The 14040-nt window shown below is 48.5% G+C and overlaps 5 protein-coding genes across 5 annotated transcripts; 1 reads left to right on the top strand and 4 right to left on the bottom strand.

Annotated features, from left to right (window-relative positions):
- Nucleotides 1-15: 15 nt before the first annotated feature.
- Nucleotides 16-1462, top strand: PV10_04672 (uncharacterized protein). The gene is made up of 2 exons (XM_016369246.1): nt 16-605; nt 670-1462. The coding sequence occupies exons 1-2, from the start codon at nt 68-70 to the stop codon at nt 1389-1391; spliced, it is 1260 nt and encodes a 419-aa protein (XP_016225034.1). The 5' UTR covers nt 16-67; the 3' UTR covers nt 1392-1462.
- A 207-nt stretch (nt 1463-1669) lies between these two features.
- Nucleotides 1670-2391, bottom strand: PV10_04671 (signal peptidase I; the record flags this gene model as incomplete). Its single annotated transcript, XM_016369245.1, has 2 exons — nt 1670-2146; nt 2227-2391. The coding sequence occupies 2 exons, from the start codon at nt 2389-2391 to the stop codon at nt 1670-1672; spliced, it is 642 nt and encodes a 213-aa protein (XP_016225033.1).
- Nucleotides 2392-4031: 1640 nt separating this feature from the next.
- PV10_04670 (uncharacterized protein) lies at nt 4032-5251 on the bottom strand. The gene has a single exon (XM_016369244.1). It carries the CDS (start codon nt 5109-5111, stop codon nt 4509-4511), a length of 603 nt encoding a protein of 200 aa, XP_016225032.1. The 5' UTR covers nt 5112-5251; the 3' UTR covers nt 4032-4508.
- Nucleotides 5252-6449: 1198 nt separating this feature from the next.
- PV10_04669 (uncharacterized protein) lies at nt 6450-8201 on the bottom strand. Its single transcript, XM_016369243.1, has one exon. The coding sequence runs from the start codon at nt 8102-8104 to the stop codon at nt 6500-6502; it is 1605 nt and encodes a 534-aa protein (XP_016225031.1). The 5' UTR covers nt 8105-8201; the 3' UTR covers nt 6450-6499.
- Nucleotides 8202-10008: 1807 nt separating this feature from the next.
- On the bottom strand, nt 10009-13863 carry PV10_04668 (uncharacterized protein). The gene is made up of 3 exons (XM_016369242.1): nt 12194-13863; nt 11774-12142; nt 10009-11715 (listed from the first exon to the last, which is right to left on the bottom strand). The coding sequence occupies exons 1-3, from the start codon at nt 13426-13428 to the stop codon at nt 10323-10325; spliced, it is 2997 nt and encodes a 998-aa protein (XP_016225030.1). The 5' UTR covers nt 13429-13863; the 3' UTR covers nt 10009-10322.
- Nucleotides 13864-14040: the final 177 nt, after the last annotated feature.

Genomic DNA, 14040 nt, shown 5'->3' with positions numbered 1-14040 from the left:
TTCACGACTGCATCGAACTTTTTGTTAGCCATCGACACGGCCGACACAACGGGGCAAGACCATCACCATGGCACCCTCACGAGCCCCAAGTGCTCAATTATTACACTCATTGAGATCCCTCACCATCGAAAAACCCCATTCAGGGATCCAATTCCGCCGACTGACCACATCGAGTGCGAAGCATCAAGATGCCGCCCAAGTCGAAAAGTCATCCACCTCCTACTACCGCAACCCACAACCCGAAACGGTGTACGCACCCCGATTGGAAAGGAAGCTTCTAAGAGCTGGCATCCGACCGATCGGATCTCGAAGACGTCGTGCAGCAATTGCCAACTCTCCAGGGGTTCCGTTTGATCAACTGCCATTCCAGTGTTTTCAGGAGGCTCGCAAGATCTTGATTGCCGATCGAGAGGAAAAGTTGCAGCAGATTGAGACTGAAAAGGCTAGGATTGCTAGATTGAGTGAAGTCGATCCAAATACTTTTCCTGGTGGTGATGCGTACAAGCAGAGGAGGTTGAGGAGCATGCATACTCAACTGGAAAAATTGAAGATTTTGGCAGATATCAACGATCCGAATGTCAAGAAGAGATTTGAAGATGGAAAAGGTTCGTGTTATCTCTTTCGGGAGATGGAAAGTGGGATCTATCGCTAACAGACATGCTCATCTAGGCGACATGAATAAACCCATCTACAGACATCTCGCCCGCAAAAAATGGGAGGCATACCCACGAAAGGTCCTGGTGCAGAGAATCACACAACTCAAGGTTGTGCCGGACGTCGTCCCATCTCTCGACCCCGATGTTGATGTCAAAATCTCATTTGGCAAGCGTTCAGTACCTCCTGGAGAATTTGTCGATGCCGCCATCAGCGAACGTGCACCTCAATTGAATCTGCAGATGTTTGAAAAGGGAGAGAAACTCGTCACCATCGCGGTCGTCGACCCTGACATTCCCAACCTGGAGACCAACGCCTTTGATTCTCGATGTTACTACCTGGCATTCAACATTCCCCTCTCAGCAAGCCAACCTTTCGTGGACCTGGGCAAGCTTTCGCCAGATTCCCAAGTTCTTCTCCCCTGGATACCACCATATGCCCAGAAGGGCAGTCCATACCACCGATTGTCGATCGTCGTGCTGCAACAAAAGGACAACATCCCAGTGGATCTTGAGGTGGCTGCCAAAAAGGCTGAACGAGACGGGTTCAGCGTTCGTAATCTCATGAGTCGACATTTGTTGACTCCCATCACTGCCTCGCTGTTCCGCGCCATTTGGGACGATACCACAGCTGGCGTGATGCAGAGAGCTGGAATCGAGGGAAGTGATGTTGAGTTGAAGAGGAAGAAGGTGGAGCCCCTGCCTTATAAGAGACGAAACCCGTCGACCTTTAGATAGACGACTGAGGAGGAGGGTGTTGTCCATCGTGTACAAAATAACAGACCACTGTAATTCCTTTCCAGTGTTGTGTACTTCATACCATCGTAGATCAGCCTGTGTCGAATGTGATACCTCTCCAGAATTGGGCCAGACCCCTCATTGAAGCCGTCAGATTCTGGAGTGACGTGAATGAATATGGATGGACCACTCGATTCTTGGAACCAAATCCAATCCGCGAATCTGTCCCCGTCGACAGAGTAAACACGCTCAAGCGTATGAGCACGGAAGGTATTTTCTCAACCCAACTCTTCCAACTCATCCACCCTCACCAGCTGCTCCTTTCTAAACGATCTCCAATTAAACCACCCATCTCCATTATACAACAACTTGCCCGTAATCAACGCCATTGGCACAGGACCATAAAACCTTGAATCTCGACTATAAGGCAAATTATCACCCGCCACCCAAACATGCCCCTCTGGAACCTGCACCATTAACGGCTCAGCTCTATTATCTTTTTTATCGTTCTGGCCACTTCCTCCACCATAAACAACCGCGCCCGCCACATTCGGACTCTGTGCTTCGTCGCGCAAGATGTAATCCCCGGGCATACCGACGACACGTTTACATGCGCTGCCGCGAGGGAAGATAGGACTGTCGAAAATAATCACGTCGCCGAGTCGGATGTTTTTGCCTTTTTGATGCCGTCGGGATATTATGTTCACGGAGAGGGTTTCGGGCATGCTTGGGTACATGGATGGGCCGATGGAATTCTAGTAGGAGGAAAGGGGGGGGGGATGTTAGTTGGTGGTTGTGAAGGGGAGAGACCAGAGGTCCGAGGGGGAAAACATACAGATGTGGTAATTACATGGTGACTGATCAATGCGGTCGAGGCCCAGATCGCAACACCTGCTGTCACCATTTGTATAACATAGCTAACTGGTGTGCGATGTGTACTGGTTTGAATTTGGGGTGTTTTCGTTCTTGAAGACAAGATTCGTCGGAGGATGGTTGGCATTTTGGGACTGGGACCTGGCCCTGGCCAGTGTTGGTGTGAGTGTGAATGTAAATGAGAGGGATGCTGTTGAATGGATGGTAGGTAGATGGACGGGTAGGAAGGTAGGCTGGGTCGGTGAGGCGCTTAAGGTCCTTGCATGGCGGCAGAGTGTAGACTCTGGAAAGGAGAGGGAAGAGAAGGTAGTTAGATATAAGAGGAGTGCAGGATACGGACGTAGGTAGTACGTGCAAGGTGGAATAGTATTCGTGGATTTGGATATCGAGACTCTCATCTCGAATCTCTCATCTCAGCCTTGTGAGGAGTGACTTTCTGAGATGATGTTTCATGTGGCAAGTTTGCCGACTTCCCCTCCCCCAGGCTACCTCTCCATTTCTCTGCTTACTGGTTAACTAACAAATGATACAACCGCAATCAAATGCACCATAAGGAGGAGGGATGTTTGAATGTCACATGTCTTTTGCTGGTAGATTACTGTACAGCACATGCCGTTTCATTGGATTTAGTTGGTAATAAAACCAAGTCCAGCATCATCTTGACATGTGACCTAATATCATTCCACAGGAACCCTGCCTACACATATAAAGAATATCCATGTGACTTGTTCACCAGCTAGGTACCTACATATGTATGTGCTGAGTCGAATCATTCGACCTTCAAATAACATCTCCATGTCCATCTCCACCAATGAACATGAACTGGATGTGACATCCAGACATCCAGTGAGCGACAACCATGCTAGAAGGAAATATGGAGATGACTTGACTTGGCTTCTTGGTTATCTCAGCCACCAACTAGAATTATTATTAGCATTATGTATGATCTAATCATCTGAACGTTATCGCCCTAGGCCTAGGAACGATCCGCGGTGGACCAGAATACGTATGTACTTAACAGGACGAGGTTGTAATTATGAGAATGTATGTATTTCGGATGTTAGAAGAGTTGGAAATATGATTGGCATGTATTCAAACACGCAAGCATGCAAGCATGGAAGCTCGCATTCCAGCTGAATAGATATGCATCCAGCAATCGACTATCGATCGCAAGTCAAGTCTATTTTGGCAATGTACGTACATCCATAGAGCTTATCGACATGTCCGTATGATAAATACCAACCTAGTGGACGCCACGATGTCAACGATGCCACGATCTCTACTTGAGTCCGTCCGCACAATGACACTGGCACTGACAGTCAAGTACACGTAGACATCGGATGCTTGATGTTTCTACGGAGTACTCCCCTCTGTTGATCATTACCCCGTATCTGATTCATGTAACATTGCGTGCCTTAGTCTTGCTCGTGCAGCCACACAGCCTTCCAAGCTTGGCAATGATGTTATCTCCAAGACGTCCAAGACTCCAAGACTTTTTTCATTATGGCTGTATGTGTGGTAGTAGTTGCAGTAGTGCATGGGGAACAGGCATCAGGATTAGATGATTCGCAATTTGGAATGTTGAGGAATGGAATGCATAGGTAGTCGGAATGGGGTGATCACGATTTGGAATGGAATGGGTGGCCGAGGGGGCTTAGCAGCGGGGTATGGGTATGGGTATGGGTATGGGTATGGAGATGCTGGAGGCGGGGAGACTTGTTTACTATGGCGACAATAATAATGAACTGGACAAGAATTTCGTGATAATAAAGAACTGTATGCTTATAGCTTCGTAGACATTCATTCATGCATTCATGCAAGTATAGTAATACACTATGTCGTAGTAATGTTGTACAATAAGTCCCTAGGTACCTAGGTGATGGCTTTTCAATCGTCGAGTTCCATCCCGGTTGGTTAGCATTCTCTGTCCGCCAGTGAACAATCCTCCTCACCGTCCTTCTTCTCTCCTCGTCCCCTCCTCGCTCCAGATCGAGTCTTCATAATTTGTAGGCATGCGGGAGGTAGGGTAAGGTTTGTGGTGATCTTTCAGCACTTGAGTAGATCAAAACGTAGAATGTCGAGGTAGTTGGGTTTTGGTTTTGGTTGTGGTTTCTTCGGGTCGTCGCCAGGGAATGGATGGATATAAAAACGTGCGTGCTGTAATGGTTTGATGCCGCTGAATCGCTTGACCAAAAGGTAGAAAAAAACTTCATCATGAAAACCCCATGCCGACCAATCAATTAATCAATCATCCTCATCAACTTCAATCGCCGTTTCTCGAATCATGACCGGCCTCGCTTGTCTCCACGAATGATCTTTGATATCATAGGTCGAAGTCGTCGGTGGAGGAGGAGGAGGTCTTCGTCTCGGTGCCGTACTCGCCACTACTTGATTCGGTTTCGGTTCTTCCAAAACGATATTCTCGACGAATTCCTTCGTGGTGACGTCGTCTTCGTCCTCGTCCGGGCTGAAATCAAACACTGCCACTGTTCCAACCTCGGCATCATCCTCGAGGTCTTCATCTGATGAATTAGAGTCGTCGAAAGGATCGACTTCGACAACGACGTTTTCAGTAGGAATGGCGACGGTGCGACTCCAGCGTCGGACATTGTCGATGATGTTGGCGTGGGCGACTAAACGACCAAGATCGGGGGTTTGACGTCGGGCTTCGCGGTCGAGTTTGGCGGAGCCGAGGCTGTAGACTTTGTAGGCGGTGATGGCGGGACTAGGGTTGAGAGGGGGAGAGGGGATGGGACTTGATCTTGGTGACATGGTTTTAGTGGTGGTGTTGGTATTGTTTGTATGGGTTGTAGTAGTGGTGGAAGTAACAGTAACAACAGCAGCCATGATACGATGGGCACGCTGCTGTTAAAGTATTTGTTTCAATGTCAACTAGTAGTAGTACTAATAGTACTCTACTATTAATATTTCAAATATCCAGTATGTAGTGGGGAGGAAACTCTTGGTGGTGGCTATGTAAGATGGGGGAAGGGAAAGTTGATATACAAGACTCAAATCAAAAGATGACCCGAGGAAGCCTTATGAGGCATATGAGGCATCAACATCATCATCAGGCCCCATCGGCCAACAACACAAGACATGTGGGACTGATTGTGACCTACTGACCGACCGTTGGCGGGAAAACATTAACGAGGTCAACACATCAGGGCACAGACAATACAGGACAGGCCCACGGATGTCACGGCTTGCATGGCCTGCATGGCATACGCATTCGGAAATTCCAAACCGACCGGGGGAAGATCCAATGTAAGCAAAAGTAAAACCAGGATCCAAGAAAAAGTCAAAGGGCTGATGGAGGAGGGAACAGGGGTTGGCATTGTGACGTCGTATGTAATCGTGGAGCTGGAAGAGGCCGAAGGGAAACTAAAGTGGATCATGTGCCTTGCGTTGACATCCATGTCTTTGTTGCTGTGCATTTGGGCTGAATGATGACCCTACAGGATGACTTATTAGCTTACGGAGTAGCTTGTGGGATGCGTCACGTAGCGAGTGCGAGTGCGAGTGCGTATGCATAGTGGCAGTGTGTAGCTCTCATCCTCACTTCCACCCTCTCGTCCCTGTTCCTGTTATTTCAGCCGTGGTGCCATGGCACCATGGCTAATGAATTTCCTTGAGCTTGTGATTTCCGGATCGGCGTTCGATGATTTCATTTTCATAACCGGATTAGGTTTGTGCTTGCGATGGAAATCCACATCCACAACCACATCCACACAAACTGACACTCAGCAACCCCGGCTTCTTGGGGCCGAGAAACCTCCCAAGGGTCCGTTCCCTTGGCCGCTCGGCCTCTCGGCCTTTGGACTTGGTCACAGCACCCCAAGATCTTGGTTTTTCCAATCATTGTGAATTCGTTTCGGGGTACATCAAACCAAACTTACCTACCTAACGTTAAGCTAAGCGACTGGCGAGGCCACGCATACCTACCAAGAAACTTGGTTTGGCATTGATCCAAGACCATTTGTTCATCTGTTCATCATACGGTCATTCGATTTCTTGCATCAACCACTATATTTTCGATCTCAGTGTGCGATCGCAAACCTTGGCTATTCTGGGGTGTTTGTGGTCCCAGTGACTCACTGAGTAGGTATGTAAACAAAATCTTGGTATTGTGATGATTTGTTGCATGCCCTAGTTTTGACTAGGTATCTAAGGTATGGTTGTCACTGCTGTTCGTGGGATGTGCCATGCTGGCCATGCTACTACTACTGCTACTACTATTGTGATTTTTTGTCTCCATCTACCCTACCTCCTCCTGCCCCTCCTAAACCTCGAACCTGAACCAACAGCCCAGGCCATACCTTCCACAAGACATACAAAAATCCCAACAAGATGGTTGCCACGGTGAGATTTTCAATTGTCGATTGTGACATCGCTTGAGTGTTCAAGACGGGCAATGAGATCGTTTCAACCAGTCTCCCTGCTTGATTATCCTGTGGCGACGGCTGCACGTGGTAGAACATGGTTCTAGGACCGAAAAGTCCCTCGAAGCCCAGCTGTGTTCGGTCGAATGGATTGACCGGGAACTTGGTGCCGTCATCAGCGGTGCACGCCCAGAAGACTACTGGCCAAGGGATGTCAACGTCGCTGAACCCTCCTGCTTGCGGTGTCAGATATCGTAGGTGCATAGGGATTGTGACGTCCCAGGAATGATTATCAGATGATGACGAGGAGGTTTGATTATATTCAGGTGTGAGAATCGAGAACAGCGCTGTTGATCCCCATTGCTTGACCACATAGTCTGGAGCTTCGAGGTCTGTGTCGCCAGCGACGGTGTGGAGTTGGCCGAGGTTGTGAGATTTCTGGAACAAGGGGTCATTACTAAGGAATGCCCACTTGTCAATGAATATGTGTGAGGGTAGGGTGAGGTATGTTTGCAGCGCGCATACACTTCCTTCTGGCTTTTTGGTTGGTTCGACTAGGTTTGAAGCTGAAGGGAACGATATCCGTAGGATTGGATGTAGACCGATTGGTCGATCAAAAGAAACAGTATATTTCTGGTCGAGGAGTCGATGGTGACGAGATGGAAAGCTGAAGAGAGTGGCTTTAGGGTGGTCGTCCTGGCCGAGGACAGTTAGGAAGCCAGATAGTGATAGCTCCGATGGATCTTGTGCTGCTTCACTACCCAAAACACCAAGCTCCACACGTTCAGTACCTCTAGAGCGGATGTCAATCATCCAACGATCGACGGCGGTGGAGTCTGATATAGGATCATAAGTGATGTCGGGTTGTTTGGACCAGAAGGCAGTGAAGGTGAGTGCGTGGGAGATGCTATCATAGTCTATGTCGATTGAATCGGCAAGATTCAGCAGTGACGCCGAGTGGAGGCAGCTGAGATCGGAGTAATTGCATAGCCGCCGTTGGAGGTATAAGACAAGGCTTTTGACATTAGGAAGCTCTGAGTAATATTGGGAATTGGCGGTACGGGCGAAGCGGGCTGACAGTACGGGAGGAGTGATGAAGGTGGTTTTGGGTGAGACACATTTGAGGTCTTTGCCAAAGACAGTATGAATCACATCACACAGATTGTCTGGTTGATCGTCTTTAAGAGGAGTATAGTGTATATGTAGTCCAGGGGAGATTCGAGAGACCAGGGGTTCTGTGACATTGTAGAATTTGTCGGAAGCCCAGCGGATGTGTAGATCGTGAGACTGTTCTAATACATCGACTATTTCTTTGGGAAGTTCTTTTAGTCCGATAGTCAAGCGCTCTTCTCGGGCAGCCTTGACTCCTGCCAACTGTACCCGATCTGAGGAAACTTTGATATCTTTCGGATCAACTGCATGGCTGGGATGTGTGATGTATGTTGAACGTCTTTTCATGATAGAGCGGAGTCGGAAGGTGACGAATTTAAGATATTGTCGGGTTCTAGAGATGTCCTCGCCAATGGCTAAGTCGAATCCAGATTTTGCGTTGACGGGACTTTTTGATAGCACAGTTGATGGCTAGCTTGTGCTTGTTCTTGTTGATGTTGATGTTGTGGTGAGGTGGACTAATTTGATAATCACGTGATATTTACAGCATTGACATGGTCACGTGGCTGATTGCCTTGAGCATTCAAGGTGCCTAAAGGATAACCTCATGGGCATAGACCCAGGCGATTTGGGCCTGAAACCTGCCTGGGCTTGCCCGACCGAGGGGCCGAGGGGCCCTAACGTCTCACTCACTGTGGAGAGATGATGACGTCCTCTGAGACATTCATTTTTTGCTTTACGGAATACATTGTCGACAAGGAGATGGCGACGACGAACGCATACTATCCAGTGCCTCTACAACCACTTTCCTACCGGTCTCTCTTTCCAAGTCTCAGATCTCAAATCTCCTTCTGAATCTCCTTCCAGATTACAATATCATAGATTAGTATAGCAGGCACGGCAAGAACAATGCCAAAGGTCACGACTCACTCCAAACTCCACTCGATTGAGGGAATAATATTATAATCGTTTGCCACCACATTCCACACTCACACTTGCAATTATGGTAGTACCATGAGGATGTATACTGTAGCAAACCACGTATCCCAATCCAAACCCCTCTCTTCTAGTCCTTACTGAGTACCTATCCCTACCCTTGTCCATCTTGGATAAATTTAGCTTAAACCTTTCCCACTTTCCCACTTTCCCACTTTCCCAAGCTGCCCGAATTCCCGGCTGATCGTTTTAAGACACATTACATAAGAAACAGAGTCCAAGATCCCTGCGAATTGATCTCGATTCTGGTTTTAAAAGTTTCCGACGGAGGATGACATACAACTACGCTTATCGGGGATTATGCCTTGAAGCTTATCGTGAGTGTTTCGTTCTACTTGCTCAAACGTCTGACTAAGGTACGTCCTATGAAAGATAACCATACATACGAAACTTTGAAGACCTGGAGGGGACAGCAAGGGAAGGGGAAGGAGGGGAAGGGATAGGATGTACCTGAGGTACCTTACCTAAGGTAGGCAGGTAACGTAGACATCAGGGTACTAAAGTAAAGGCTTATGTACATACATGCATACCTTATCCACAATGAACCCTCGTGTGTCATCACCGTCAAGACGAGGAGACCCTGAAGCTACTGTAAGTAGGGGGCCTTGACTTATAACTTGCAAAACCCAGATTCGGATGCTTAGGCTATCACAGACGACATGATTAATGGCATAGATACCTACATACATCAAGTGTGTATACCTCAAGGCTCATCCTATCACATCCATCCATCTCCACCGGAGATGAGTCGGTGAACCCGTGCCATAACAAATCATCTACATCAGTAATACAGACTGTAGATCACGTTTCTGTCGCGAAATGACTACTCTTCTGGGCTGGGCCCCTCAGCCGTTGTCAGCCTTAGATATTTCGCTAATCAGCTCGACTGAGAATTCTGACTACTGCCAAACTTACTGTACTGTACATGTATCACTTATTCAGGGATCAACATGTGACAAGGCCATCCGATAATTTCCACACAAGCTGAGTGAGCAAGTGGTGTTTACGACCCCTTCCATATGTGTGGTTGGTGGATGCCATGGGACAGAAGATCCACTCCATTTGCCCTAGTGGCATTGGATTATCAGCATGAGAAGAGCAAAAGTCAAGCCATGTGGTTTTATTATTTGATGAGGGAGCTGGATACTCGTGACATATCACGTTGAAAATACTTTCTGTAGTTGGGAAGAATCGACTACAAGGACAATCCTTGGTCGAGATGTGTTCCTGGTATTTGTGGCGCTGGCTGGGCTGAATATCAATACCTCATTTTATATTGCTTATTAAAACTGAGACAGATGCATCACATTGAAAACGCCATGTATCATGCCATGTCTGCTCATTTCTCGAGCTCCACATCATCATCATCATCATCGTCGTCGTCATTAAATCGTCCTCGATCCTATCGACAGTAGCCTGGCCAACCAGTTATCCAACGACGTCTACCCATCTAGTCTCACTGTATATGGTATATCCAAACCATCTATCCACTCATTCACTCATCTGACAAAAGGCAAACATGCCCACCGTCGGCTTCAGATGACCTTAGAACCATAACTCCAAGTCAACCTCAATAATACATATCATCCTCAAATGCTCGGTCTTCCAACGGATGTTGTCGTTTATATCCATATTCTGGTTTCACAGAACTTGATCCTCCGTAACCACCACCAGGATTCTTGTTCCCACCACCGTTGGCGCCAGCTTTCAAGTACCCCGGATACTGTTGTGTATATCCATTGCCCATCGAGTTTCCGCTGGCGTCCAACCCAGCAGCGCCAGTATTGTTCATTGTATATCCGTTATACCCGTACACCATATCGCCGTTGATATACGCCGGAGAGTTTTCGTTTGTCGCCATATTGCTGGTTTCATGCGACCCGTTGCCATTTCCTTGTTGATTCACGCCATTAGGACCATCAGTTTCGAAAAAGTCGAGGTCGAGGGTACCCCAGCCTCGATTATCTCCACCCATGTCCCCCGAATCCCCCTCTCCCCAGTTCTCAAATCCTGTTGCAAGTTGATTCTGATCATTAAAGAACCAATCCTGCGTCTCTTCCATTAGACTGTCAATGCCACCAAACAACTTGGCTGCTTCGCCGCCCCGTGCGGGAGCTGCTCCACTTCCACTGGCAGATGCCGTCGCAGACTTCATCCGTGCCGTGTGAGTATTCCAAGCATCTTGTTGGGCTTGGGTTAGATAGGTTGAGGCTCGAACCTTGCTCAAATTTCGCGAGAGATCTGCCGCAGTTGTAGGTGGCAAGGATAACCCATCAGATGAACGACGCCTATCGACCGTGCCACTGGGACTGGGTGCGAGGGCAGATGAGATTCCAGCAAATTGCTGCGGAATGGCCGATTTCCCGGGAACGTTCGACCAGTCCTGTTCTTGCTGCTGTCGTTGCTGTTGTTGCTGTTGCTGCTGCTGCTGTAACATGATATTGCGAGCCATTAGATCGGTCAGCTGCGTTGGTTGAGAACTGATTACTCGCATAATTTGAGCAATATTCTGACTTTGAGGTGATGGGACATTGGCGTTGACCGCAAGACTGTCACCCCATTTCATGCGTGCCCGAGTATAGATCATTGCTGCTTCATCAGGTAGTTCGATCTTCCACCTCTCAGCGCATACCTGCAACACAGCCAATGTTCTTCTCGCTGCCGTCCAGCACTCACCCATCTCCTCAAGATGCTTGATGCCATGAATGATGTCTCTTCGTGCGTTTTTCTCCGGCAGGTTGAGTAGATGGATCGTACATGCCGAATGGACAATGTAGATGGCAATATTGCAGATCTGACGGAGCCCATATGTACGTTTATAAACGCGGAAGAGTTTTGAAATGGATGCGGCTCCTTGGGTACAGAATTTGCGTGGTGAGATATGGGAGGGGAGAGGGGACGTGGTCCGGGTATACTTGAGAAAGGGACGATAAAGGTGAATGTAAAGAAGTTGGAAAAACATGCTTGACAGCAGTCAGTATGAGACGCACGCCCGTGGCCAATAAATCAAGCTTGACTTACTGCATCAACAATGCCTGTGGGAGCTGACCATCTCGGGGCTCCAACTCGGCGGGAAGTGCCTGTTTCCATGCTTCCAACCGGGTATGCAAGTCACTCAGCCTCTTCAACTCCGTTTGCTTAGGGAGAGGTTTGTCGAGTTGAGCAGGGTTGTAGAATGATGTCAGGAGATCGCTGGAGATTTCTGCCAGCTTGGAAAGCTGTAGCGCAACAGCTCGTGTCCGTGCGGGTTGGGCATGTGCTTGAACGATACCGCTGTCTGTATATGGCGACCACATTTCACTGTCTTCCGTGGGAAATACATCTGGCTTTTTGACGGTGATGTTTGACGGTAACAACTGCGGTTGACGGCCGAGATAGTTTGACCAACACCTAGAGAGAACGTGTTAGTAGGAGAGGAGGAGAAGCAGAAGGAAAACATACTTGTCGAATAAAAAGCACCCCCAGAATGTGATCCTTCTGGCATCGATGTCTTCCTCCGGGAGCCGCGAAGATTCATTCATGGGGGAGACATCGACATTGAGTCCCAAGTCGCCCGCCATTCTGAAGCTCATACCACTATAAACCCACCCTTTACTTTCTCGTCCACATCCGGCTTCTCGAACCGACATCAACGCCAGAGCTTGAACAGTGCATAGCTTAGCGTTGGCAAACTCATCATTTTCGTACAGCAGTCGTTTGGCTTCTGCGAAAAAGTGGTCGCCCGTAGTGCTGGAGTCGTCAGGGTTTGCCCTTGCAGCAGGTCGAGTAGAGAAATGGCAACCAAGGGCAAGCATAACATTTACCAGAAGCGGTGAACAGTACTGCGAAGTGGTGCCCGTCAGAAAGTCGCGATAGAAGAGCTGCTTTGCCAGAGTGGTGAAGAAGGCATAGTGCCAGCAAAAATACATGTTGATTAAATGGAGAATTAGCTCCTTGTCTTGGGTGACCGTAGTCCATGAGATGACTGCTTCCTCACGAGGGCGTACGACGCTGTGAATTTGATTTTGAGGGGGGGCAGTTAAGGACGGCTCGTATTCGGGTGGTAGCCAAATCAGATTGGACGTTCCTCCGATAAATTTGACAGAGCCATCGAGCATTAGATCTCCCATTTTGCCCGAGAGCTCTGCCTCGAACTGGGCGACTCCAGAATCACTGCCGTAGATAGGTGAATCGGGGACACTGTCCTCGACAGCACCCGTTTCTTGGTTTTCGATGGCATGGGCGAGTTCTTCCAGACTATCGCAGGTGCGGATCTGATGGACAAGATCCATGACCTCGTCCTCCTCGGCATTCAAAATAGCCTGGATGAGGATGTGGAGAGTAGAATTCTTAGCCTTGGAGGCATCAACGTCTTTCTTATAAACTCCCTTCCTTCTGTGATCCGTGTGTGGGGCATATTCACATTCGGTCATGTAAACTGAGGCACATGCGGCACATTTTGGTAGATTGCCGTCGCATTTTGATTTCCTCTTCCTGCACGCGACACATGCGGTGCTAACACATCTTCGTTTACTAGCAGCACTTGTATCTTTCTCCTTGTTCTTGTTTTTGCTTTTCGGGTTGGATTGTGTTTGGGATTCGGCGGGGTTGGTCTTATCGGCGGATGGAAGTGGCTCGGTGGGGTTGGTAGAAGTGTTTTCAGCCGTCGCCTCTTGGGGGTCCGGCTTTCCAGACATGGTGACGGAGTGATGAAGATGTCTGCGGAGCTATCGCGACAGCCTCACTAGAGGTCAGATGGCTGTGATGGCTGTGAAATCCCGTCCCACACAGGTGCGGGCATTAACATGGTTTCGCTGGGGCGAGGTTGAGAACAGAAGAGCGTAAAGCGATAGAGTCGCTTGATAATGAGATGGAGTGGGAAGCACGAATCGCATAGGTTGATAGCAGGGAGTGTATTAGTCAGTCGTCATGATAACGATGGCTTCCAAGCCTGGGTACAGTGTTTTGGCTGCAGATGCGGACGCGAAGATCCTGAGGAATACTGTTGAGGGAATGGGTGATGATGGTATCGGATTATCCTGCTGATATGTGCTAGAACCCTGGTCTTGAAGATACCAGTCGGAGTCCGCTGGGCTTGTGATTTTGGTTGCGATAAACGAGCGGGAGTGAAAAGAGACAATAATGCGGGTATTCGGTGACTGGTGGGAGGGAAGGAAGCGGGTGAGTAATTATTGGATGGTTACATTCTATTGGTCGAGATGGAAAAATTGGATCTGGCAGGCGCGAGGGGATGAAAGGAAGTAGCGGGGCGAGTGCGGAAGAGATCTCAGCCTTACGAAGGATCCATC

Source organism: Exophiala mesophila (assembly GCF_000836275.1).
Source record: "Exophiala mesophila strain CBS 40295 unplaced genomic scaffold supercont1.3, whole genome shotgun sequence".
Lineage (NCBI taxonomy): Eukaryota > Fungi > Ascomycota > Eurotiomycetes > Chaetothyriales > Herpotrichiellaceae > Exophiala > Exophiala mesophila.
This window is presented reverse-complemented; position numbering and strand designations above follow the sequence as displayed.